The sequence below is a fragment of the Hemiscyllium ocellatum genome, chromosome 7, assembly GCF_020745735.1.
Source record: "Hemiscyllium ocellatum isolate sHemOce1 chromosome 7, sHemOce1.pat.X.cur, whole genome shotgun sequence".
Classification (NCBI taxonomy): domain Eukaryota; kingdom Metazoa; phylum Chordata; class Chondrichthyes; order Orectolobiformes; family Hemiscylliidae; genus Hemiscyllium; species Hemiscyllium ocellatum.
The window spans coordinates 6,760,710-6,785,708 of NC_083407.1; the positions used below are offsets into that span (position 1 = coordinate 6,760,710).

At 46.0% G+C, this 24,999-nt stretch overlaps 1 protein-coding gene across 1 annotated transcript in view; it reads right to left on the bottom strand.

The window, feature by feature from the left end:
* LOC132817707 (obscurin-like) overlaps nucleotides 1-24,999 on the bottom strand; it is a 306,454-nt gene that overhangs the window by 172,582 nt on the left and 108,873 nt on the right. Inside the window, exons 16-20 of the mRNA XM_060828232.1 lie at nucleotides 19,282-19,551; nucleotides 13,767-14,036; nucleotides 9,873-10,142; nucleotides 3,668-3,937; nucleotides 1,648-1,917 (exon numbers count right to left, since the gene is read on the bottom strand). Of these exons, the coding sequence (XP_060684215.1) occupies nucleotides 1,648-1,917; nucleotides 3,668-3,937; nucleotides 9,873-10,142; nucleotides 13,767-14,036; nucleotides 19,282-19,551 (1,350 nt within the window). The remainder of the gene's footprint in view (nucleotides 1-1,647; nucleotides 1,918-3,667; nucleotides 3,938-9,872; nucleotides 10,143-13,766; nucleotides 14,037-19,281; nucleotides 19,552-24,999) is intronic.

Sequence of the window (24,999 nt, forward strand, 5' to 3'; positions counted from 1 at the left end):
GTATCATACGCCGTCATTTCCACCAGCGTATCATCCGCCGTCATTTCTGCCAACCTCCGTATACAGCGTATCATCCGCCGTCATTTCCGCCACCTCCAAACGGACCCCACCACCAGGGGTATATTTCCCTCCCCTCCCCTATCAGCGTTCCACAAAGACCACTCCCTTCGTGACTCCCTCGTCAGGTCCACACCCCCCCCCAACCCAACCTCCACTCCCGGCACCTTCCCCTGCAAGCGCAGGAAATGTAAAACTTGCGCCCACACCTCCTCCCTCACATCCCTCCAAGGCCCCAAGGGATCCTTCCATATCCGCCACAAGTTCACCTGTACCTCCACACACATCATCTATTGCATCCGCTGCACCCGATGTGGCCTCCTCTACATTGGGGAGACGGGCCGCTTACTTGCGGAACGCTTCAGAGAACACCTCAGGGACGCCTGGACCAACCAACCCAACCACCCCGTGGCTCAACACTTTAACTCTCCCTCCCACTCCACCGAGGACATGCAGGTCCTTGGACTCCTCCACCGGCAAAACATAACAACACGACGGTTGGAGGAAGAACGCCTCATCTTCCGCCTGGGAACCCTCCAACCACAAGGGATGAACTCGGATTTCTCCAGTTTCCTCATTTCCCCTCCCCCCACCTTGTCTCAGTCGGTTCCCTCAACTCAGCACCGGCCTCCTAACCTGCAATCTCCTTACTGACCTCTCCGCCCCCACCCCACTCCGGCCTATCACCCTCACCTTGACCTCCTTCCACCTATCACATCTCCATCGCCCCTCCCCCAAGTCCCTCCTCCCTACCTTTTATCTTAGCCTGCCTGGCACATTCTCCTCATTCCTGATGAAGGGCTCTGGCCTGAAACGTCGAATTTCCTGTTCCTTGGATGCTGCCTGACCTGCTGTGCTTTAACCAGCAACGCATTTTCAACTGTGATCTCCAGCATCTGCAGACCTCATTTTTTACCAGATGGAAGTTTACACAATTATCAGAGGCTAACGGCTAACAGAGTTGAAATGTCGAATACTAGACCCCGTGCATTGTGTGAGGGCATGTCTTTCACACAAAAAAGGGTAGCTGTCTGGAACACGCTGTCAGGGCTAGTGGTGGAGTCAAGTAAGATAGAGGCATTTAAAGAGTTTTTAGATAAACACATGAATAAGGAATGGACGGATATGGACCATGAGTAGGAAGAAGGGATTAGTTTAATTTGGTGAAATGTTTGGCATAACAATGAGAATACAAGGGGCCAGTTCTTGTACTGGACTGATCAATGTTCTGTTGTCATTTCAATGGTAGCAAATCAGAGCCTGGTGTGTTTTCAATCTCAGGTCAGGCTCAAGAGGCCAAATGTACTACTCCTGCTCCTCATCCTTGAGATCTTATCTTGGTATCCTAATTAAAGACAAACTGTCTGTTTCCCCAACTCACAAGTATCAGACAATGACGCATTTTCTCAATTTCAAGGCCATTTTGGTTCTGCAACGACATGACATCTGCATGTGTGAAAACACAGCCCTCAGCTTCTGAAGGGAGTTTTCTGTGTCTCCTGCTATAAATCTTAATGACAGCCGTGACCCCCATTCCAAAGTAGAGGGAAGAATTTCAATGGTTTGAGTGTGGCTTCACTTAGGACTTACCGGACACAGTCACTTTAAACTTGGCCGAGTCGTCAATAGCATCACATAGATATATCCCTCCGTCCCCCACTGTAACCTGGCGAATGGTCAGTCTCCTGCGTCTTCCATCCACCTCCATCCTGCAGTTCTCGTTCTGCTTCACTTCAACCCCATCCTTGTACCATCTCACCTCGGCCTTGGGCCGAGAGAGCTCACACGTCAGAACAACCTCAGCCCCGGTCAGTACACTCAATACCGGAGATGAACTGTTGACGATTCTTACCGGAGGATCTAGATACAATACAAACGGAGAGAGAAAAAGTGCATGAGTGAAAGTGAGTGAGAGAGGGAGGGAGAGAAATTGGAGAATTTGAGGGAAGAAGATATAAATGAAGAGAGTAAAATAAAGAGGAATAAAGAGTGGAAGTGAAAGAACAAAAACAAGGGAAAGCAAGAGAAAATTAGAGAGTCTGGGAGGAAAAAACAAGGAAGGAGGAAAGATAAACAGTGAGAAGCAAATTGGCAACTTGGACAGAGCGGGGAATATTAGAAAGAGGCTAGTTGTGGAGAATCACTGTCCACAGCGCTCTCTTTGGTTTGTGTTACTATATGACAGATCCTGCCATACTGCTGAAGGTAGATATGGATATAGTGTTCAGAGAGACAAGAATGCTTTTGTTCTGACACACCTTTTTTTTTCTACTCTTCTTCCATTAGGGCCAAAAGGTGTTGTGAAAACTGTATCCACAGCAATGGTCTATTCACAGGATATGAATGGGGAGACATTTCTGCCTTCAGCTGGTGATAAATCTTTGAAATTCTCCCTACTGGGGGAATGTGGGATCTCACTAATTGAGGTATATCCAAAACTGAGATTGAGAGATTGCTTGACAATTCGCAATATATGAGGCGTAGAAACTAAGAGCTGAACTAAGCTATCAACCCTTCAAATCTGCTTCGTCATGCCATAGAATTATGGCTGATGCTCTAGCTCAAAGCCATATTCCCACTTTTAACCTATACCCTTTGAAGCCTCAAATGTCTAGAAATACATGCTGCTTGGATGAGAAAGTTTGAGCGAGAAAGAGGGGCTGGAAAAACTAGGGGTGTTTTCTCTGGAGCAGCTGAGGCAGATGGAAGTTTACACAATTATCAGAGGCAAATGGCTAACAGAGTTGAAATGTCGAATACTAGACCCCGTGCATTGTGTGAGGGCATGTCTTTCACACAAAAAGGGGTAGCTGTCTGGAACACGCTGTCAGGGCTAGTGGTGGAGTCAAGTAAGATAGAGGCATTTAAAGAGTTTTTAGATAAACACATGAATAAGGAATGGACGGATATGGACCATGAGTAGGAAGAAGGGATTAGTTTAATTTGGTGAAATGTTTGGCATAACAACGAGAATCAAGGGGCCAGTTCTTGTGCTGGACTGATCAATGTTCTGTTGTCATTTCAATGGTAGCAAATCAGAGCCTGGTGTTTTGTTTTTAAGAATGAGATAGATAGATACATTTACAATGTCAATCAATCTGCTTCGATGTGTTATGACATACCAGAACTGGAATTAGAACCTAGGTTTTCGAGGTCAGAGGTAAGGATGCTGCCACTGCACCACAAGAGCCCGAATGGCCAAGTAGGTTGGCTAATGGTAGAGGTACAGCCACGTTCTGATTGAAAATCAGGGCAGGTTTCGAGGGGTCAGACATCCTACTCCTGCCACTTATCCTTGCAATCATATCCTGGTATCCTAATTAAAGACTGACTACCTGTCTTCCCAATCACAACAAATATCAAGAAATGACAGATTTTCTCAATTCCAAGGTGATTTCTCACTCTGCAACAAGGCTTGACACCTTGGGGCATGAAACCCCATCCCTGAATCGCTGAACGGAGTTCTCTATGTCTCCTGGTGTAAATCTGAATGTCAGATTGGCACCCCCCCCAGCCTCGCCTCCTCTTCCCCCCCTCCCCCTCCCCCGCCCGGTTCTGACCTAGAGGGAATGACGTCAATGGTTCAAGTGTGGCTTGACTTGGGACTCACCAGACACGGTCACTTCAAACTTGGCTGAGTCATCAACTGCGTCACACAGGTACATCCCTTGGTCCCCCAGTGTAACCTGGCGGATAGTCAGCCTTCTGTGTCTTCCCTCTATTTCCATTGTGCATTTCTCATTCCGCTCCACCTTCACACCATCCTTGAACCATCTCACCTCGGCATTAGACTGAGAGAGCTCACATAACAGAACAACCTCACTCCCAGTCAGTACGCTCAATACTGGGGTGGAACTGTTCATAATCCTTACTGGAGGCTCTGGATCCAACACAAACAAAGGAACAGCGTGTGTGAGAGAGAGAGAGAGAGAGAGAGAGAAAGAGCGCGAGACAGAGAGAGAGACACACACACAGATACAGTAATTCGAAGATGTGAGGGAGGAAGATGCAAATGGAGAGACTGAAATAGGGAAGAGGAAAGAAGAGAAAAAGTGAGAGAATGGGAATAGAGAAAGGAACAGAAAATTAGAAGTATTGTGAGAAAGCGACAAGGAAGGATAAACATAAAACAGAAGCGGTGTTAAACAGGCAGGGCCAAGGTAGGACTAATTAGTTAAACTGCATTTATTTCAATGCAAAGCGACTAACAGGGAAGGCAGATGAACTCAAGGCATGGTTAGGAACATGGGACTGGGATATTATAGCAATTCAGAAACATGGCTCAGGGATGGGCAGGACTGTCAGATTAATGTTCCAGGATACAAATGCTACAGGAAAGATAGAAAGGGAGGCAAGAGAGGAGGGGGAGTGGCAGTTTTGATAAGGGACAGCATTATAGCTGTGCTGAGGGAGGATATTCCCGGAAATACATCCAGGGAAGTCAGTTGGGTGGATCTGAGAAATAAGAAAGGGATGATCACCTTATTGGGATTGTATTATAGACCCCCTAATAGTCAGAGGGAAATTGAGAAACAAACTTGTAAGGAGATATCAGCTATCTGTAAGAATAATAGGGTGGTTATGGCAGGGGATTTTAACATAGACTGAGAATGCCATAGTGTGAAGGGTATAGATGGAGAGGAATTTGTTAAGTGTACACAAGACAATTTTCTGATTCAGTATTTGGACGTACCTACTAGAGAAGGTGCAAAACTTGAACTATGCTTGAGAAATAAGGCAGGGTAGGTGACTGAGGTGTCAGTGGGGGAGCACTTTGGGGCCAGTGACCATAATTCTATTCATTTTAAAGTAGTGATGGAAAAGGATAGACCAGATCTAAAAGTTGAACTTCTAAATTGGTGAAAGGGCAATTTTGATGGTATTAGGCAAGAACTTTCGAAAGCTGATTGGGGGCAGATGTTCGCAGGTAAAGGGATGGCTGGAAAATGGGAAGCCTTCAGAAATGAGATAACGAGAATCCAGAGAAAATATACTCCTGTTAGGGTGAAAGGAGAGGCTGGTAGCTATAGGGAATGCTGGATGACTAAACAAATTGAGGGTTTGGTTCAGAAAAAGAAGGAAGCATATGTCAAGTATAGACAGGATAGATTGAATGAATCCTTAGAAGAGTATAAAGGCATAGGAGTATACTTAAGATGGAAATCAGGAGGGCAAAAAGGGGACATGAGTCATAGAATCATAGAGTCATAGAGATGTACAGCATGGAAACAGACCCTTCGGTCTAACGCATCCATGCCAACCAGATATCCTAATCCAACCTAGTCCCACCTGCCAGCACCTGGCCCAAATCCCTCCAAACCCTTCCTATTCATATACCCATCCAAATACCTCTTAAATGTTGCAATTGTATCAGCCTCCACCACTTCTTCTGGCAGCTCATTCCATACACGTACCACCCTCTGTGTGAAAAGTTGCGCCGTAGATCTGTTTTATATCTTTCTCCTCTCACCCTAAACCGATGCCCTCTAGTTCTGGATTCCCTGACCCCAGGGAAAAGACTTTGCCTATTTACCCTATCCATGCCCCTCATAATTTTTTAAACCTCTATGAGGTCACCCCTCAGCCTCCAATGCTCCAGGGAAAACAGCCCCAGCCTGTTCAGTCTCTCCCTATAGCACAAATCCTCCAACCCTGACAACATCCTTGTCAATCTTTTCTGAACCCTTTCAAGTTTCACAACGTCTTTCTGATAAGAAGGAGACCAGAATTGCACACACTATTCCAACAGTGGCGAACCAATGTCCCTGTACAGCCGCAACATGATCTCCCAACTCCTGTACTCAATACTCTGACCAATAAAGGAAACATACCAAATGCCTTCTTCACTATCCTATCTACCTGCAACTCCACTTTCAAGGAGCTATGAACCTGCACTTAAAGGTCTCTTTGTTCAGCAACGCTCCCTGGGACCTTACCATGAAGTATATAAGTCTTGCTAAGATTTGCTTTCCCGAAAACATTGGCAAATAGAATTAAGGAGAATCCAAAAAGAGTTTTTACAAATACATTGAGGACAAAAGGATAACTAGGGACAGAATAGGGCTCCTCAAAATTCAGCAAGGTGGCCTTTGTGTGGAGCCGCAGAAAATGGAGGAGATACTAAATGAGTATTTTGCATCAGTTTTTACTGTGGAAAAGGATATGGAAGATATAGAATGTAGGGAAATAGATGGTGACATCTTGCAAAATGTCCAGATTACAGAGGAGGAAGTGCTGGATGTCTTGAAACACATAAAGGTGGATAAATCCCCACGACATGATCAGGGGTACCCTAGAACTCTGTGGGAAGCTAGAGAAGTCATTGCTGGGCCGCTTGCTGAGATATTTGTATCATCAATAGTCACAGGTGAGGTGCCGAAGGCTGGAGGTTGGCTAACGTGGTGCCACTGTTTAAGAAGGTTGGTAAGGACAAGCCAGAGAACTACAGACCAGTGAGCCTGACATCGATGGTGGGCAAGTTGTTGGAGGGAATCCTGAGGGACAGGATGTATATGTATTTGGAAAGGCAAGGGCTAATTATGGGTAGTCAACATGGCTTTGTGCATGGAAATTATGTCTCACAAACTTGATTGTGTTTTTTGAGGAAGTAACAAAGTGGGTTGATGAGGGCAGACCGGTAGATGTGATCTATATGGACTTCAGTAAGACATTCACCAAGGTTCCCCAAGGGAAACTGGTTAGCAAGGTTAGACCGCATGGAATACAGACAGAACTAGCCATTTGGATACAGAACTGGCTCAAAAATAGAAGACAGAGGGTGGTGGTGGAGGGTTGTTTTTCAGACTGGAGGCCTGTGACCAGTGGAGTGCCACATGGATCGGTGCTGGGTGCTCTACTTCTCATCGTTTATATAAATGATTGGGATGTGAGCATAAGAGGTACAGTTAGTCAGTTTGCAAAAGACACCAAAATTGGAGGTGTAGTGGACAGCGAAGAAGGTTACCTCAGATTACAACAGGATCTTGACCAGAAGGGCCAATGGACTGAGAAGTGGCAGATGGAGTTGAATTCAGATAAATGTGAGGTGCTGCATTTTGGGCAAGCAAATCTTAGCAGGACTTATACACTTAATGGTAAGGTCCTAAGGAGTGTTGCTGAACAAAGAGACCTTGGAGTGCAGGTTCATAGCTCCTTGAAAGTGGAGTCGCAGGTAGATAGGATAGTGAAGAAGATAGTGATATGCTTTCCTTTATTGGTCAGGGTATTGAGTATAGGAGTTGGGAGATCATATTGTAGCTGTACAGGGACATTGGTTTGGCCACTGTTGGAATATTGCGTGCAATTCAGGTCTCCTTCTTATCAGAAAGATCTTGTGAAATTTGAAGGGTTCAGAAAGATTTACAAGGATGTTGCCAGGGTTGGAGGATTTGTGCTATAGGGAGAGGCTGAACAGGCTGGGCTGTTTTCCCTGGAGCGTTGGAGGCTGAGGGATGACCTTATAGAGGTTTAAAAAATTATGAGGGGCATGGATAGTATAAATAGGCAAAGTCTTTTCTCTGGGGTCGAGGAGTCCAGAACTAGAGGGCATAGGTTTAGGATGAGAGGGGAAAGATATAAAAGAGACCTACGGGGCAACGTTTTCACACAGAGGGTGATACGTGTATGGTGTATTCAATGAGCTGCCAGAGGAAGTGGTGGAGGCTGGTACAATTGCAACATTTAAAAGGCATTTGGATGGGTATATAAATGGGAAGGGTTTGGAGGGATATGGGTCGGGTGGCGGCAGGTGGGACTAGGTTGGGTTGGGGTATCTGGTCGGCATGGACAGGCTGGACCGAAGGGTCTGTTTCCATGCTGTACATCTCTCTGACTCTATAAACAGTGAGAGTTCATTGGAAACTGGACAGACAGGAGAAAGGCAGAATGAGCAAATTGTGAAGAATCCCTGTCCACAGAGCTGTCTTTGGTTTGTGTTACATTAATTGTGAACCTGTTACTCTGCTCAATGTGACATATTGATACGCTGTTCAGAAGTGTAAGAATGTTCTTGTTGTGACAAAGATTTTTTTCTGCTCTTCTTCCATTATGGCCCTGATATTGTGAAAAACATATCCGCAACAATGGGATAGTCACAGGATTAGGAGCCAACCATTTCAGACAATGAACAGGAGAAATTTCTTCCCCTCAGGAAATAACCATCCTTTGGAATATTCCATACCACAGGAATGTGGATCCACACTCGTAGAGATGTACTCAATAGTGGAATTGAGAGATTGCTTGACTTTTCACAGCTGAGGGGAATGTAAAACCTAAGAGCTGAAGTAAGTCATTCAGCGCTTCAAGGCTTCTCTTCAATTCAATTATGGCTGATCCTCTGTCTCAATTCCATATTCCTACTTTCTCCCCATAACTTTGATGCCTAGTACATTGAGAAGTGGATGCTGCCTGGATGAGAGGGTATTAGCTTTCAGGACAGACTACAGTTGTTTTCTCTGGAGCAGCACTCAGGGAGACCTGATAGAAGTTTATAAAATTACGAGAGGCATGGATAGGGTTGACAGTCAGAAACATTTCCCAAGACTTGAAATATCCAATACTTGAGGGCATACATTTAAGATCGGAGGGGAAAGTTGAAAAGAGATGTGAGAGACAAGTCATAAAGTCATAGAGATGTACAGTATGAAAACAGACCCTTCGGTCCAACTTGTTCATGCCGACCAGATATCCCAACCCAATTTAGTCCCACCTGCCAGCACCTGGCCCATATCCCTCCAAACCCTTCCTATTCATGTGCCCATCTAGTTGTCTTTTAAATGTTGTAATTGCACCAGCCTCTACCACTTCCTCTGGCAGCTCTTCCCATCCACATATCACCCTCTGCGTGAAAATGTTGCCCTTTAGGTCTCTTTTATATCTTTCCCGTCTCACCTGAAACCTATGCCCTCTAGTTCTGGATCTCCCAGGGAAAATACTTTGTCTGTTTATTCTATCCATGCCCCTCATGATGTTATAACCCTCTATAAGGTCATGCCTCAGCCTCCGTTGGTCCAGGGAAAACAGCTCCAGCCTATTCAACCTCTCCATATGGCTCAAATCTTGTAACCCTGGCAACATCCTTGCAAATCTTTTCTGAACCCTTTCAGGTTTCACAACGTCTTTCTGATAGGAAGGAGACCAGAATTGTACCCAATAGTCTGCAAGTGTTTTTTACACAGAGTGGTATACGCTTAGAACACGTTGCCAGGGATAGTGATGGGCCAGATAATGTAGGGGTGTTTCAATGCTTTCAGGTAAGCACATGAATAAACACAGAATGAAAGGATATGGAACATGGCCAGGCCAGACAAAAGGGATTTGTTTAATTTGGCGCCATGTTTGTCTGACCCATTACCATTGAAATGGCAATTTTAATCAAGCTGCATAGATGTGGTATGACATAATTTAATTCGGATTGGAACATTCTATGTCTGAGGTAGGGGTTCGACTTTTGCACCACAAGAGCCCTAGGTGGCTTGGAAGGCTGGCCACAATCATGATCGAATTGAAAGTCAGGGCTGGCTCGAGAGTTCAAATGCCCTACTCCTTTCCTTATCCTTGAGATCTTATCTTGGTATCCTAATTAAAAACTAACTGACTGTTTCCACAACTCACTACAAACATCAGACAATGGTGTATTTTCTCAAGTCCAAGGCAGTTTTGGTTGTCCAACATATGGTTGTGTTAAAACACATTCCTGAGATCCTGAAGTGAGTTCTCTGCGACTCCTGTAACAAATCTGAATGACAGCAGTGCCCCCATCCTGACCAAAAGGGAATAATGTCAACGGTTTGAGCATGGCTTGACTTAGCACTCACCAGACACGGCCACTTCAAACTTTGCTGAGTCATCGACTGCATCACACACGTAAGTTCCTCGGTCCCCCACTGTAACCTGCTGGATGGTCAGCCTCCTGCGTCTTCCGTCCACCTCCATTGTGCACTTCTCATTCCGCTCCACCTCCACTCCATCCTTGTACCATCTCACTTCGACCTTGGGCCGTGACAGCTCACATGACAGGACAACCTCATTCCCTGTCAGCACACTCAATACTGGAGAGGAACTGTTTATGATTCTGACTGGAGACTCTGGGGAGGGAGAGAGAGAGAAAGAGAGAGAGAGGAAGAGAATGTGAGTGAGAGAAGTGGAGACAGCAGTTGGGGGATATGAGGGAGGAAGATATAGATAGAGAGAGTGAAATAGAGAAGAGGATAAAAGAGAAAAAGTGACAGAATAAGAATGTGGGAAATGAAAGAAAATTAGAGAGGTTGTGAGGAAGAGACAAGGAAGGGCGAGACATAAACACACAACACTTGGTTATACTAAAACAGGTTTATTTGGAAGCACCTGTTTTACTATAACCTGGTGTTGTGTGATTTCTAACTTTGTCCACCCCAGTCCACCACCAGCACTGCCTCATCAACACATAAACAGCGAGATTGTGTTGGAGACTTGGACCGAGACAGGAAAAACAGAAGGAGTGAAGCATGAAGAATCCCTGTCCACAGTGCTCTCCTTGGTTCGTGTTACAGAAATAGTGATCCTGTCTCTTTGGGCAGGGTGAGATATTGATATGTGTTCAGATGGACAGGAATGCACCTGTTCTGACACACAACGTTTTGTTTCTGCTCTTCTTCCGATAGGGCCACTGATATTGTGAAAAATATATCCACAATGGGCTAATCGCAGTATTAAGAACCAGCTATTTTAGACAGTGATCCGGAGACATTCCTTCCCTCAGGACATAACACAACTTTGGAATTCTTCACATCACAGGAATGTGGATCCACACTCATTGAGGTACATTCAAGAGTAGGATTGAGAGATTGTTTGACTCTTCACAATTGAGGGAAGTGTGAAAACTAAGAGCTGATGTAAGACATTCAGTACTTCAAGGCTGCTCTGTTATTCCATACAATTATAGCTGATCCTCAACCTCGATGGCATGTTCCTGCTTTCAGCCCATACCCTTTGATGCCTAGAAAATCGAGAAGTGGATGTTGCCTGAATTAGAGGGTATGACTTTCAGGACAGGCTGACAAATTAAGGTTGTTTTTTCTGGAGGAGCGCAGGCTAAGGGATAACCAACAGTCATGCATAAAATTATAAGAGGCATAAATAGATTTGACAGTCAGAATCATTTTCCAAGACTTGAAATTTCTCATACTTGAGGGCATAGAACATAGAACAACACAGCACAGAAAAGGCCCTTCAGCCCTCAATGTTGCGCCGACCTGTGAACTATTTTCAGCTCGTCCATCTACAATATCCTATCATCATCCATGTGCTTATCCAAGGATTGATTAAATCTCCCTAATGTGGCTGAGTTAATTACATTGGCAGGCAGGGCATTCCATGCCCTTACCACTCTCTGAGTAAAGAACCTCCCTCTGACATCTGTCTTAAATCTATTATCCCTCAATTTGCAATTATGCCCCCTTGTACAAGCTGACATCATCTTCCTAGGAAAAAGACTTTCACTGTCTACCCTATCTAATCCTCTGATCATCTTATATGTCTCTATCAAATCCCTTCTTAGTCTTCTTCTTTCCAATGCGAACACACCCAAGTCCTCAGCCTTTCCTCATAATAACTTCCCTCCAGACCAGGAAACATCCTGGTAAATCTCCTCTGCACCTTTTCCAATGCTTTCACATCCTTCCTGTAATGGGGCAACCAGAACTGTACACAATATTCCAAGTGCAGCCGCACTAGTGATTTGTATAATTGCAGCATGATATTGCGGCTCCAGAACTCAATCCCTCTATTGATGAGACCTAACACAATGTATGCTTTTTTAACATCACTATCAACCTGGGTGGCAACTTTCAAGGATCTATTTACATGGACTCCAAGATCCCTCTGCACATCCACACTACCAAGAATCCTTCCATTGACCCAGTATTCTGCCTTCTTATTATTCTTCCCAAATGCATCACCTCACATTTATCTGCATTGAACTCCATTTGCCACCTCTCAGCCCAATTATGCAATTTATCCAAGTCCCCCTGAAACCTGTAACATTCTTCCACACTGTCCGCTACTCCACCGACTTTAGTGTCATCTGCAAATTTACTAATCCATCCACCTATGCCTGCGTCTAAGTCATTTATAAAAATGACAAACAGCAGTGGTCCCAAAACAGATCCTTGTGGCACACCACTAGTAACTGGACACCAGGCTGAATATTTTCCATCAACCACCACTCGCTGCCTTCTTACAGAAAGCCAGTTTCTAATCCAAACTGCTAAATCACCCTCAATCCTACGCCTCTACTTTTCTCCAACAGCCTACTATGTGGAACCTTATCAAAGGCTTTACTGAAGTCCATGTATATCACGTCAACTGCCCTACCCTCATCTACATGCTTGGTCACCTTCTCAAAAAACTCAGTGAGATTTGTGAGACATGACCTAACCTTGACGAAACCATGTTGACTATCTGAAATCAAATTGTTGCTTGCTAGATGATGATAAATCTTATCTCTTATAATCCCTTCCAAAACCTTTCCTACAACAGAATCAAGGCTCACTGGTCTATAATTACCTGGGTCATCTCTGCTGCCCTTCTTGAACAAGAGCACAACATTTGCAATCCTCCAGTCCTCTGGTACTAAACCGGTAGACAATGACGACTCCAATATCAAAGCCAAAGGCTCTGCTATCTCCTGCCTAGCTTCCCAGAGAATCCTCAGATAAATTCCATCCAGCCCAGAGTACTTGTCTACTTTCACTCCTTGTAGAACTGATAACACCTCTTTGTAACTAACTTTGATCCTTTCTAGTCTAATATCACGTATCTCATTCTTCTCCTGCACAATACTCTCCTTTTCCTGAGTGAAACCCAATGAGAAATGTTCATTTAGCACCTCTCCGATCTCCACAGGATCCACATTCAAGCATGCATTTAAGAGGGGGCTATTTGAAAGGAAATGTGAGGGACAAGTATTTTTACACAGAGTGGGAGATGCTTGGAGCACGCTGCAAGGGATAGTTGTGGGCCAGATACAATAGAGTGTTTCAATGCTTTCAGATAAGCACATGGATAAGCAAGGAATCGGGGGAATAAGGACCATGGCCAGACAAAGGGGTTTGTTTAATTTGGCACCACATTCAGCACAACATCATGGGCCAAAGGGCTAGTTCCCATGCTGTACTGTCCTAGCTTCTAAATGCTTCTCATTCTTATAAACAAAACACATAAGGCTCTGACCTACTACCAGTGAAATGACAATTTCAATCAACCTGTATAAATGTGGCGTGACACACTTCAACTGGGATTAGAACCTGGGTCTAGGTCTGAGGTAGGGATGATACCACAAGAATCTAAAGTGGCAAGGAAAGTTGACTTTAGGTAAAGGTTCAATCTCAAGTCAGGATGGAGAGGCCGAATATCCTACTCCCGCTCCTTATCCTTGAGATCTTTTCCTGGTATCCCAATTAAAGACAAACTGTCTGTTTCCCCAACTCACGACAAGCATCAGACAATGACGGATTTTCTCAATTCCACGGCAGTTTTGGTTCAGCAAGAAGACATGACTTCTGGATGTGTAAAAATACATTCCTGAGATCCTGAAGGGGGTTCTCTGTATTGTCTGTAATAAATCTGAATGATAGCAATGATAGCAGTGACCCCCCCCCCCCCCCCCGCCACCATCCCAACGCAGAGGAAGGAATTTCAATGGTTCAAGTGTGGCTTCACTTAGGACTCACCGGTCACAGTCACTTCAAACTTGGCCGAGTCGTCAACCGCATCACACAGATATAACCCTCCGTCCCTCACTGTAACCTGGCGGATGGTCAGTCTCCTGCGAATTCCGTCCACCTCCATCCTGCAGTTCTTGTTCCGCTTCAGCTCAACCCCATCTTTGTACCATCTCACCTCGGCCTTGGGCCGAGAGAGCTCACAAGACAGGACAACCTCAGCCCCGGTCAGTACACTCAATACCGGAGATGAACTGTTAATGATTCTTACCGGAGGCACTAGATACAACACAAATGAAGAGAGACAAAGTATGTGAGAGAATGTGAGAGATAAAAGGGGAGGGAGACAAATTGGCAAATTTGAGGAGAGAAGAGAAAAAAAGGGGAAGTGAAAGAATGAAAATGAGGGATAGGAAGAGAAAATGGGCGAGACTTGGAGGAGCAGACTAGGAAGGAGGAAACATAAACAGCAAGAGCGAATTGGAGACATGGACAGAGCAGGGAAAAGCAGAAAGAGGTTGGTTGTGGAGAATCCCTGACCACAGCGCACTTTTTGTATTACTGTAAGACTGACCCTGTCACAGTGCTGAAGGTGACATACCAATGTGTTGTTCAGAGGGACAAGCATGCTTTTGTTCTGACACACAAAGTTTTTTTCTGCTCTTCTTCCATTCAGGCCACTGATGTTGTGAAAAATGCATCCACAACAATGGTCTATTCACAGGACAAGGAGCAAGCCATTTCTGACGGTGATGAGGAGGCATTTCTTCCTTTAGCTGGTGATAAATCTTTGAAATTCTCCAAACTAGAGGAATGTGGAACCTCATTCACTGAGGTATATCCAGAACCAGGATTTAGAGATAGCTTGACAATTCGCGATTGAGGGAGATGTAGAAACTAAGAGTTGAAGTATGCTATCAGCCATTCAAGTCTGCTCCGGCATGCCATATAATTATGACTGATCCTCGAGTTCAAAGCCATATTCCCACATTACTCCATACCCGTTGATGCCTCAAAAGTCTAGAAATGAATGCCGACTGGGTTAGAAAGTATGAACGAGAAGGAGCGGTTGGAAAAACGAGGATTGTTTTTTCTGGAGCAACTGAGGCAGAGAGGAGACCTGGTACAAGTTTAAATAATTATGAGGGGCAAAGGGCTGACAGTCTGAATCTCCTTGTAAGTAAAAAATGAGGTCTGCAGATGCTGGAGATCACAGTTGAAAATGTGTTGCTGGTTAAAGCACAGCAGGTCAGGCAGCATCTCAGGAATAGGGAATTCGACATTTCGAGCATAAGCCCTTCATCAGGAATGAGAGAGAGTAGCCAAGCAGGCTAAGATAAAAGGTAGGGAGGAGGGACTTGGGGGAGGGGCGATGGAGATGGGATAGGTGGAAGGAGGTCAAGGTGAGGGTGATAGGCCGGAGTGGGGTGGGGGCGGAGAGGTCAGTAAGGAGATTGCAGGTTAGGAGGGCGGTGCTGAGTTGAGGGAACCGACTGAGACAAGGTGGGGGGAGGGGAAATGAGGAAACCGGAGAAATCTGAATTCATACCTTGTGGTTGGAGGATTCCCAGGCGGAAGATGAGGCGCTCCTCCTCCAGCTGTCGTGTTGTTATGTTCTGCCGGTGGAGGTGTCCAAGGACCTGCATGTCCTCGGTGGAGTGGGAGGGAGAGTTAAAGTGTTGAGCCACGGGGTGGTTGGGTTGGTTGGTCCGGGCGGCCCAGAGGTGTTCTCTGAAGCGTTCCGCAAGTAAGCGGCCTGTCTCCCCAATATAGAGGAGGCCACATCGGGTGCAGCGGATGCAACAGATGATGTGTGTGGAGGTACAGGTGAACTTGTGGCGGATATGGAAGGATCCCTTGGGGCCTTGGAGGGAAGTGAGTGTGGAGGTATGGGCGCAAGTTTTACATTTCCTGCGGTTGCAGTGGAAGGTGCCGGGGGTGGAGGTTGGGTTGGTGGGGGGTGTGGATCTGGCGAGGGAGTCACGAAAGGAGTGGTCCTTGCGGAACGCTGATAGGGGAGGGGAGGGAAATATATCCTTGGTGGTGGGGTCCGTTTGGAGGTGGCGGAAATGACGGCGGATGATACGTTGTATGCGGAGGTTGGTGGGGTGGTAAGTGAGAACCAGTGGGGTTCTGTCTTGGTGGCGGTTGGAGGAGCGGGGCTCAAGGGCGGAGGAGCGGGAAGTGGAGGAGATGCGGTGGAGGGCATCGTCGATCACGTCTGGGGGGAATCTGCGGTCCTTGAAGAAGGAGGCCATCTGGGCTGTGCGGTGTTGGAACTGGTCCTCCTGGGAGCAGATGCAGCGGAGACGAAGGAATTGGGAATATGAGATGGAGTTTTTGCAGGGGGCAGGGTGGGAGGAGGTGCAGTCCAGGTAGCTGTGGGAGTCAGTCGGTTTATAGTAGATGTCTGTGTTGAGTCGGTCGCCCATCCCGACCTGAAATTCACCTGGACTGTCTCAGATTCCTCCCTCCCCTTCCTAGACCTTTCCATCTCTATCTCGGGCGACCGACTCAACACAGACATCTACTATAAACCGACTGACTCCCACAGCAACCTGGACTACACCTCCTCCCACCCTGCCCCCTGCAAAAACTCCATCCCATATTCCCAACTCCTTCATCTCCGCCACATCTGCTCCCAGGAGGACCAGTTCCAACACCGCACAGCCCAGATGGCCTCCTTCTTCAAGGACCGCAGATTCCCCCCAGACGTGATCGACGATGCCCTCCACCACATCTCCTCCACTTCCTGCTCCTCTGCCCTTGAGCCCCGCACCTCCAACCGCCACCAAGACAGAACCCCACTGGTTCTCACCTACCACCCCACCAACCTCCGCATACAACGTATCATCCGCCGTCATTTCCGCCACCTCCAAACGGACCCCACCACCAAGAATATATTTCCCTCCCCTCCCCTATCAGCGTTCCGCAAGGACCACTCTCTTCGTGACTCCCTCGTCAGATCCACACCCCCCACCAACCCAACCTCCACCCCCGGCAACTTCCCCTGCAACCGCAGGAAATGTAAAACTTGCGCCCACACCTCCACACTCACTTCCCTCCAAGGCCCCAAGGGATCCTTCCATATCCGCCACAAGTTCACCTGTACCTCCACACACATCATCTGTTGCATCCGCTGCACCCGATGTGGCCTCCTCTATATTGGGGAGACAGGCCGCTTACTTGCGGAACGCTTCAGAGAACACCTCTGGACCGCTCAGACCAACCAACCCAACCACCCCGTGGCTCAACACTTTAACTCTCCCTCCCACTCCACCGAGGACATGCAGGTCCTTGGACACCTCCACCGGCAGAACATAACAACACGACGGCTGGAGGAGGAGCGCCTCATCTTCCGCCTGGGAATCCTCCAACCACAAGGTATGAATTCAGATTTCTCCAATTTCCTCATTTCTCCTCCCCCCACCTTGTCTCAGTCGGTTCCCTCAACTCAGCACCGCCCTCCTAACCTGCAATCTCCTTACTGACCTCTCCGCCCCCACCCCACTCCGGCCTATCACCCTCACCTTGACCTCCTTCCACCTATCCCACCTCCATCGCCCCTCCCCCAAGTCCCTCCTCCCTACCTTTTATCTTAGCCTGCTTGGCTACTCTCTCTCATTCCTGATGAAGGGCTTATGCTCAAAACGTCGAATTCCCTATTCCTGAGATGCTGCCTGACCTGCTGTGTTTTAACCAGCAACACATTTTCAGTCTGAATCTCCTTCCCAGAGCTGAAATGTCTCATACTAGACCCTGTGCAATGAACAAAAGTGGGTGAAACATCAAAGTTGTTTACACAGGGAATTGTAGATGCCTGGAACACGCTGCCAGGCGTGGTGGTGGAGGCAGGTATGATAGGGGCATTTAATGAGTTTATAGATAAGCACATGAGTAAGGAAGGGATGGACGGATATGGACTATGGGCAGGAAGAAGGGATCAATTTAATTTGGCAAAATGTAAGCACAACATCTTGGGTGAAAGGATCAATTCCTGTGCTGCAATGATCAATGTTCTGTTGTCATTTGAGTAGGAGCAAATCAAAGTCTGGTGTGTTTAGAAATTAAAAGAAATTAAAAGATAGAGGTTAACAAAATTGTGAGAGGCATAAATAGGGTTAACAGTCAGAATAATTTTTTCAGACTTGAAATGTCTGATACTTGAAGGCATAGATGCCTGGGACCCGCTGCTAGGGATAGTGTAAGGCAGTTACAATGGGTGTGTTTTAATTCCTGTGTTTAAGCATATGAATAACCATGGAAGCATGTGAATAACCATGGAATGGAGGGATATGGACCATGTGCAGTCAAAAGAAATTTGTTTAAGTTGGAGTCATTGTGCGGACCAAAGGACCAGTTCCCATGCTGTACTGTTCCATGTTCAAAACGTGTACGATATCCATTGCTCTCATATGGTCTCCTCTACATTGTGTTGACAGGACGCCAACTTGCCGAATGTTTCAGAGAACATCTCTGGGACACATGAACCAAAACCCCACCGCCCTGTGGCTAACTACTTCAACTCCACACCCCCCCAGCTCCTCCAAGGATATGCAAGTCTTAGGTCTCCTCCACAGTTAAATCCAAGCCACCCGATACTGGAGGAAAAACACCTCATCTTCTGCCTTGAGACACTCCAACCATACAGCATCAACGTCAGTTTCATCAATTTCCTCATCTCCCTTCCACTTATCCCCTCCCAGATCCAACCTTCCAACTCAGCACTGCCCTCTTGAACTGTTCCACTTGTCTATCTTCCTTCCCACCTATTCGCTCCACACTCCGCTCTGACCAATCACCATCACCCCCCTCCTGCATCCACCTATCGCCTTCCGAGCCACATTCACCCCAGCCCCACCTCCACCCTCCTATTTTTCTCTTAGTCCCTCCCCCACCTCCCCCAACATTCCTGATGAAGGGCTTATGCCCAAAAAGTCAATTCTCCCGCTGCTCCGTTACTGCCTGACTTGCTTTCCAGCGCCACACTTTTCAACCATGTTCGAAATAGATTTATCTTGTTCTTAAAAACAAAATACACAAGACTCTGACCCACTACTACTGAAATGACAATTTCAATCAACCTGCACAACATACTTCGACTGGGATTAGAACCCGGGCCTTCTAGGTCGGAGGTGGAGATGCTACCATTGCACCACAAGAGCCCTAAGTAGCCTGGAAAGTTGGCTGGAGGTAGAGATTCAATCATTATCTAACCGAAGGTCGGGGCAGGTTTGAGAGATCAAATGTTCTACTCCTGCTCCATATCTGTGAGATCTTATCCTGGCATCCTAATTAAAGACTAACTGTTTCCCCAATTCACGTCAAATATTAGACAATGACACATTTTCTCAATACCAAGGCAGTTTTGATTCTGCAACAAGACATGACACCTGGATGTGTGAAAACACGTCCCTGAAATCCTGAAGGGAATTCTCTGTGTCTCCTGTTATAAATTTGACCCCCATCCCAACCCAGAGACAGGAATTTCAATGGTTCAAGTGTGGCTTCACTTAGGACTCACCGGTCACAGTCACTTCAAACTTGACAGAATCGTCGACAGCATCACACAGATATATCCCTCCGTCCCCCACTGTAACCTGGCGGATGGTCAGTCTCCTGCGTCTTCCATTCACCTCCACCGTGCAGTTCTTGTTCTGCTTCAGCTCAACTCCATCTTTGTACCACCTCACCTCAGCCTTGGGCCGAGAAAGCTCACATGACAGGACAACCTCAGCCCCAGTCAGTACACTCAAAACCGGAGACGAACTGTTGACAATTCTTACTGGAGGCTCTAGATCCAACACAAACGGAGAGAGAGAAAATATGTGAGTGACAGTGAGGGGGTGGGGGAGAAATTGGAGAATTTGAGGAAAGAAGATCTAAAGTGAGAGAGTAAAATAAAAAGGAACAAAGGGAGGACATGGGCGGCACGGTGGTTAGCACTGCTGCCTCACAGCGCCTGAGACCTGGGTTCATTTCCCGCCTCAGGTAACTGTCTGTGTGGAGTTTGCACATTCTCACCGTGTCTGCGTGGGTTTCCTCCGGGTGCTCTGGTTTCCGCCCACCATCCAAAAATGTGCAGGTTAGGTGAATTGGCCAGGCTAAATTGCTGGTAGTGTTAGGTGAAGGGGTTAATGTAGGGGACTGGGTCTGGGTGGGTTACACGTCGGTGTGGACTTGTTGTGCCGAAGGGCCTGTTTCCACATTGTATGTAATCTAATCTAAAGAAGGAATGAAAATGAGGGAAAGGAAGAGAAAATTAGCGAGACTGGGAGGAACAGACAAGGAAGGAGGAAACAAATAGTGAGAGCGCATTGGAGACTTGGACAGAACAGAGAAAAGCAGAAAGAGGCTAGTTGTGAAGAATCCCTGTCTACACAATCCCTTTGGGCTATGCCTGTCACACTGCTGAAGGTGAGATATGGATATGATGTTCAGAGGGACAACAATGCTTTTGTTCAGACATACGAAATATTTTTTTGCTCTTCTTCCAGTAGGGCCACTGATGTTGTGAAAACTGTGTCCACAACAATGGTCGATTCACAGGATCAGGAGCCAGTCATTTCAGATGGGAATGAGGAGACATTTCTTCTTTCACCTGATGATAAAAATCTTTGAAATTCTCCCCAATAGAAGAATGTGCAACCTCACTAATTGAGTTATATTCAAAACTGGGATTATGAGATTGCTTGACAATTCGCAATTGAGGAAGACGTAGGAACTAACAGCTAAGCTCAGAAAGAAGTTAAGGCTAAGGTAAGATTAAAAATGGCAGATCTCAGACCATGTTTTGCCCCTCTTGCTCAGTGTGGGAGCTCAGGGACACGGTTGATGGCCCAGACTTCTTCATATGCAGGAAATGAGTTCAACCGCAGCTCTTGTTAGGTTGCATTAAGGCTCTGGAGCTGCGGATGGACTCAATTTGGAGCATACACGATGCTGAAGGGAGTCACGGATAGCATGTTTAGTCAGTCGGTAACACCGCAGATTAACATTTCCAAGGGAAAAGGGGAATGGGTAACCAAAAGACAGAGAAGGAGCAGGAAGGCAGTGAGGTGTCCCCTGCAGTCATTTTCTTCCAAAACAGGTAACCTATTTTGGATACTTTTGGGGGAGATGACTCACCGGGGAATGCAGCAGTAAGCCAGTTTCATGGTACTATAGCTAGCTTTGCTGGGCAGAAGGCTGAGAAAAAGAGTGGAAGGGCTATAGTCATAGGGGATTCAATTGTAAGTGGAGTAGATAGGTGGTTCTGTGGTCAAAAATGAGACTCCTCAATGGTATGTTGCCTCCCAGGTGGTCGGGTCAGGGATGTCTCAGATCAACTGCTGAACATTCTGAAGAGGGAGTTTGAACAGCCAGTTGTCATGGTGCACATAGGCATCAATGATATAAATTAAAAAAAGGATGAGGTCCTACAAGTAGACTTTAGAGAGTTATGAACCAAGTTAAAAAAGTAGGCCCTCTCAGGATTGCTACCAGTGCCATGTGCTAGTCAGAGTAGAAAAGAAAGAATAGGCAGGATGAATGCATGGCATTAGAGATGATGCAAGAGGGAGGGGATCCGATCTTTGGGACAGTGGGACTGGTTCTGGGGGTGGTGGGACTGGAACCTGGACTGGACTGAAACCAATTTCCGGAGGGGTGGGGGAGTGTGAATCTTCCTAACACTGTTGGAGAGGGTTTAAACCCATGCAGCAGGGGGATGGGAACCAAATGAGAAGGTTAGTAGACAGTAAAGAGGTAGTAACTAAAAGGTTATAAGGAACGAGAAAATGAAGTCAACGTGACTAAGGGAAAGAGTAGGCAGGGAGCAGACGATGAATGCAAAGGGTTTTGGTGGCCTGTGGCACATGTCTTTTAATGCAACAAGCGTAATAGGTAAGGCAGATGAACTTAGGGCTTGGATTAGTACCTGGGAGCATGATGTTATCGCTATTACTGAGATTTGGTTGAGGGAAGGGCATAACTGGCAACTAAATATTTCAGGATATCAATGCTTCAAGCGGAATAGACAGGGAGGTAAAAGGGGTGGAGGAGTTGGATGACTGGTCAGAATGTATATCACAGCTGTGCTGAAGGAGGGTACTATGGAGGACTCGAGCAGTGAGGCAATATGGGCAGAGCTCAGAAATAGTAAGGGTGCGGTAACAATATTGGGGCAGTACTACAGGTCTCCCAACAGCAGCATGAGATAGAGGTACAAATATGTAAAGAGATTATGGAAAGACGTAGGAGCGACAGGGTGGTGGTGGTGATGGGAGATTTTAATTTTCCAACACTGACTAGGATTCACTTAGTGTTACAGATCTAGATGGGGCAAAATTTGTAAGGAGCATCCAGGAGGGTTTTCTCGAGCAGTATGTAAATAGTCCAACTCGGGAAGGGACCATACTGAACCTGGTCTTGAGGAGTGAGCCCGGCCAGGTGGTTGAAGTTTCAGTAGAGGATTACATTGGGAATAATGATCACAATTCCGTAAGTTTTAGAATACTCATGTACAAAGACAAGAGTGGTCCTAGAGGAAGAGTGCTAAATTGGGGGAAGGCCAACTATACCAAAATTTGGCAGGAGCTGGGGAGTGTAGATTGAGAGCAGCTGTTTGAAAGTAAATCCACATTTGATATGTGGGAGGCTTTTAAAGAGAGGTTGATTATCATGCAGGAGAGATAAGTCCATGTGAAAATGGGAGAGAAATGGCAAGGTCAGGGAACCACAGATGACAGGTGAAATTGTGAGACTAGCTAAGAGGAAAAAGGAAGCATACATAAGGTCTAGGCAACTGAAGACAAACAATGCTTTGGAGAATATCAGGAATGTAGGACCAATCTGAAATGAGGAATTAACAGGGCTAAAAGGAGTCTTGAGTTATCTTTAGTGAACAGGTTTAAGGAAAATCCCAAATCATATATAAGGAGCAAGAGTGTAACTAGAAAAAAAAGAGTTGGCCCACTTAAGGACAAAGGAGGATAGTTTTGCGAAGAGTCAGAGAAAATGGATGAGATTATTAACGAGTACTTTGCATTGGTATTCACCGAAGAGAGGTACATGATGGATGTTGAGGTTAGGCAATCGAGGTTTGATTACTCTAGGTCAAGTTGGCAAAACAAGGGAGGAAGTGTTGGGTATTCTAAAAGGCATTAAGGTGGACAAGCTCCCAGATCAGGATGGGATCTATCTAAGGGTACTGAGGGAAGCAAGAAAGGAAACAGTTGGGGCCTTAACAGATATCTTTGCAGCATCCTTGAACACTGGTGAGGTACCACAGGACTGGAAAATTGCAAATATTGTCCCTTTGTTTAAGAAAAGTAGCAGGGATAATCCAGGTAATTACGGACCAGTGAGCCTGACATCAGAGGTAGGGAAGCTGCTGGTGAAGATACTGAGGGATAGGGCCTATTGCCATTTGGAAAATAAAATGTGCAACATGGTTTTGTACAGGGAAGGTCATGTCTTACCAACTTATTGAGTATAGAACAAATAGAATGCTTTGAGGAAGTGACAAAGTTGATTAATGAGAAAAGGGCTGTAGATGTCATATACATGAACTTCAGTAAGGCGTTCTATAAAGTTCCTCATGGTAGGCTGATGGAGAAAGTGATGTCACATTGGGTGTACTATCTAAATGGATAAAGAACTGGCTGGGCAACAGGAGACAGACAGCAGTAGTGTAAGTGAGTTTCTCAAAATGGAGAACTGTGACCACTGTTGTTTGTGATATACATAAATGATTTGGAGGAAGGTACAGGTGGTCTGATTATCAAGTTTGCTGATGACACTATGATTGGTGGAGCAGCAGATAGTAAAGGGGATTGTCAGAGAATGTAGCAGAATATAGATATTTGGAGAGTTAGGCAAAGAAAAGGCAGATGGAGTTCAATCTGGGCAAACGGGAGGTGATGCATTTTGGAAGATACAATTCAAGAGCGAGCTGGAAATGGAGAAGTCCTGGGGAAAACTGACGTACAGAGAGATCTCGGTGTTCAGGTCCATTGTTCCCTGAAGGCGGCAACGCAGGTCTATAGACTGGTGAATAAGGTACGTGGCATGCTTTCCTTCATCAGACAGGGTATCAAGTACAAGAGTTGGCAGGTCATGTTACAGTTGTATAAGACTTTGATTCAGCCACATTTGGAATACTGCGGATAGTTCTGGTCGCCACATTACCAAAAGGATGTAGATGCTTTGGACAAGGTGCAGAAGAGTTTCACTAGGAAGTTGCCTGGTATGGAGGGCACTAGCTATGAAAAGAGATTGTGCAGATTAGGATTATCTTCATTAGAAAGATGGAAGTTGACCTGACTGAGGGCTTCAAAATCATGAGAGATAGAGACAGGGTGGATAGAAAGAAGCTTTTTCCCAGAATGGGGGACTCAATTACTCGGGGTCACAACTTCAAACTGATAGGGGAAAGGTTTAGGAGCGACATGAATGGAAGATTCTTTACGCAGAGAGTCATGGATGCTTGGAACATGTTGCCAGCAGAGGTGGTAGAAGCGGGCATGACAGCATCATTTAACACGTATCTAGGCAGATACATGAATTGGCAGGGAACAGAGGGACAGAGACACTTAGAAAATAGGCAACAGGTTTAGATGGAGGATCAGAATCGGCACAGGCTTGGAAGGCCGAAGGGCCTATTCATGTGCTGTAATTTTCTTAGTTCTTTGAAGTAAGCCATTAGCCCTTCAAGTCTGTTCTGTCATGCTATTCAATTATGGCTGATCCTCTAGCTCAATGCCATACTTCCACTTTCACCCCGTACCCTTTGGTGCCTTGAACGTCTAGAAAATCATGCTGCTTGGATAAGAAGGTATGAGCTATAAATGCAGCTGGAAAACCTAGGGTTGTTTTCTCTCGAGCAGACTGGGCAGAGGGAGACCTGATACAAGTTTAGATAATTAGGAGGGGCAAAGGGCTGACAGTCTTAATCTTCTTCCTAGATTTAAAACATCTAATATTAGACCCTGTGCATTGAACAAAAAAGGGTGAAAGTTTAAAGGAGATGTGAGGGGCAAGTGCTTTTACACAGAGAATGGAAGATGCCTGGAACACCCTACCAGGGGTGGTGATGGAGGCAGGTACGATAGGGGCAGCTAAGGAGTTTTTAGAAAAGTACATGAACAAGAAAGGAATGGACAAATAAAGACCATGGGCAGGCAGAAGGGATTCGTTTAATTTGGCAAAATGCTCGGCATAACATTGTGGGCCAAAGAACCAGTTCCTGTGTTGTCCTGAT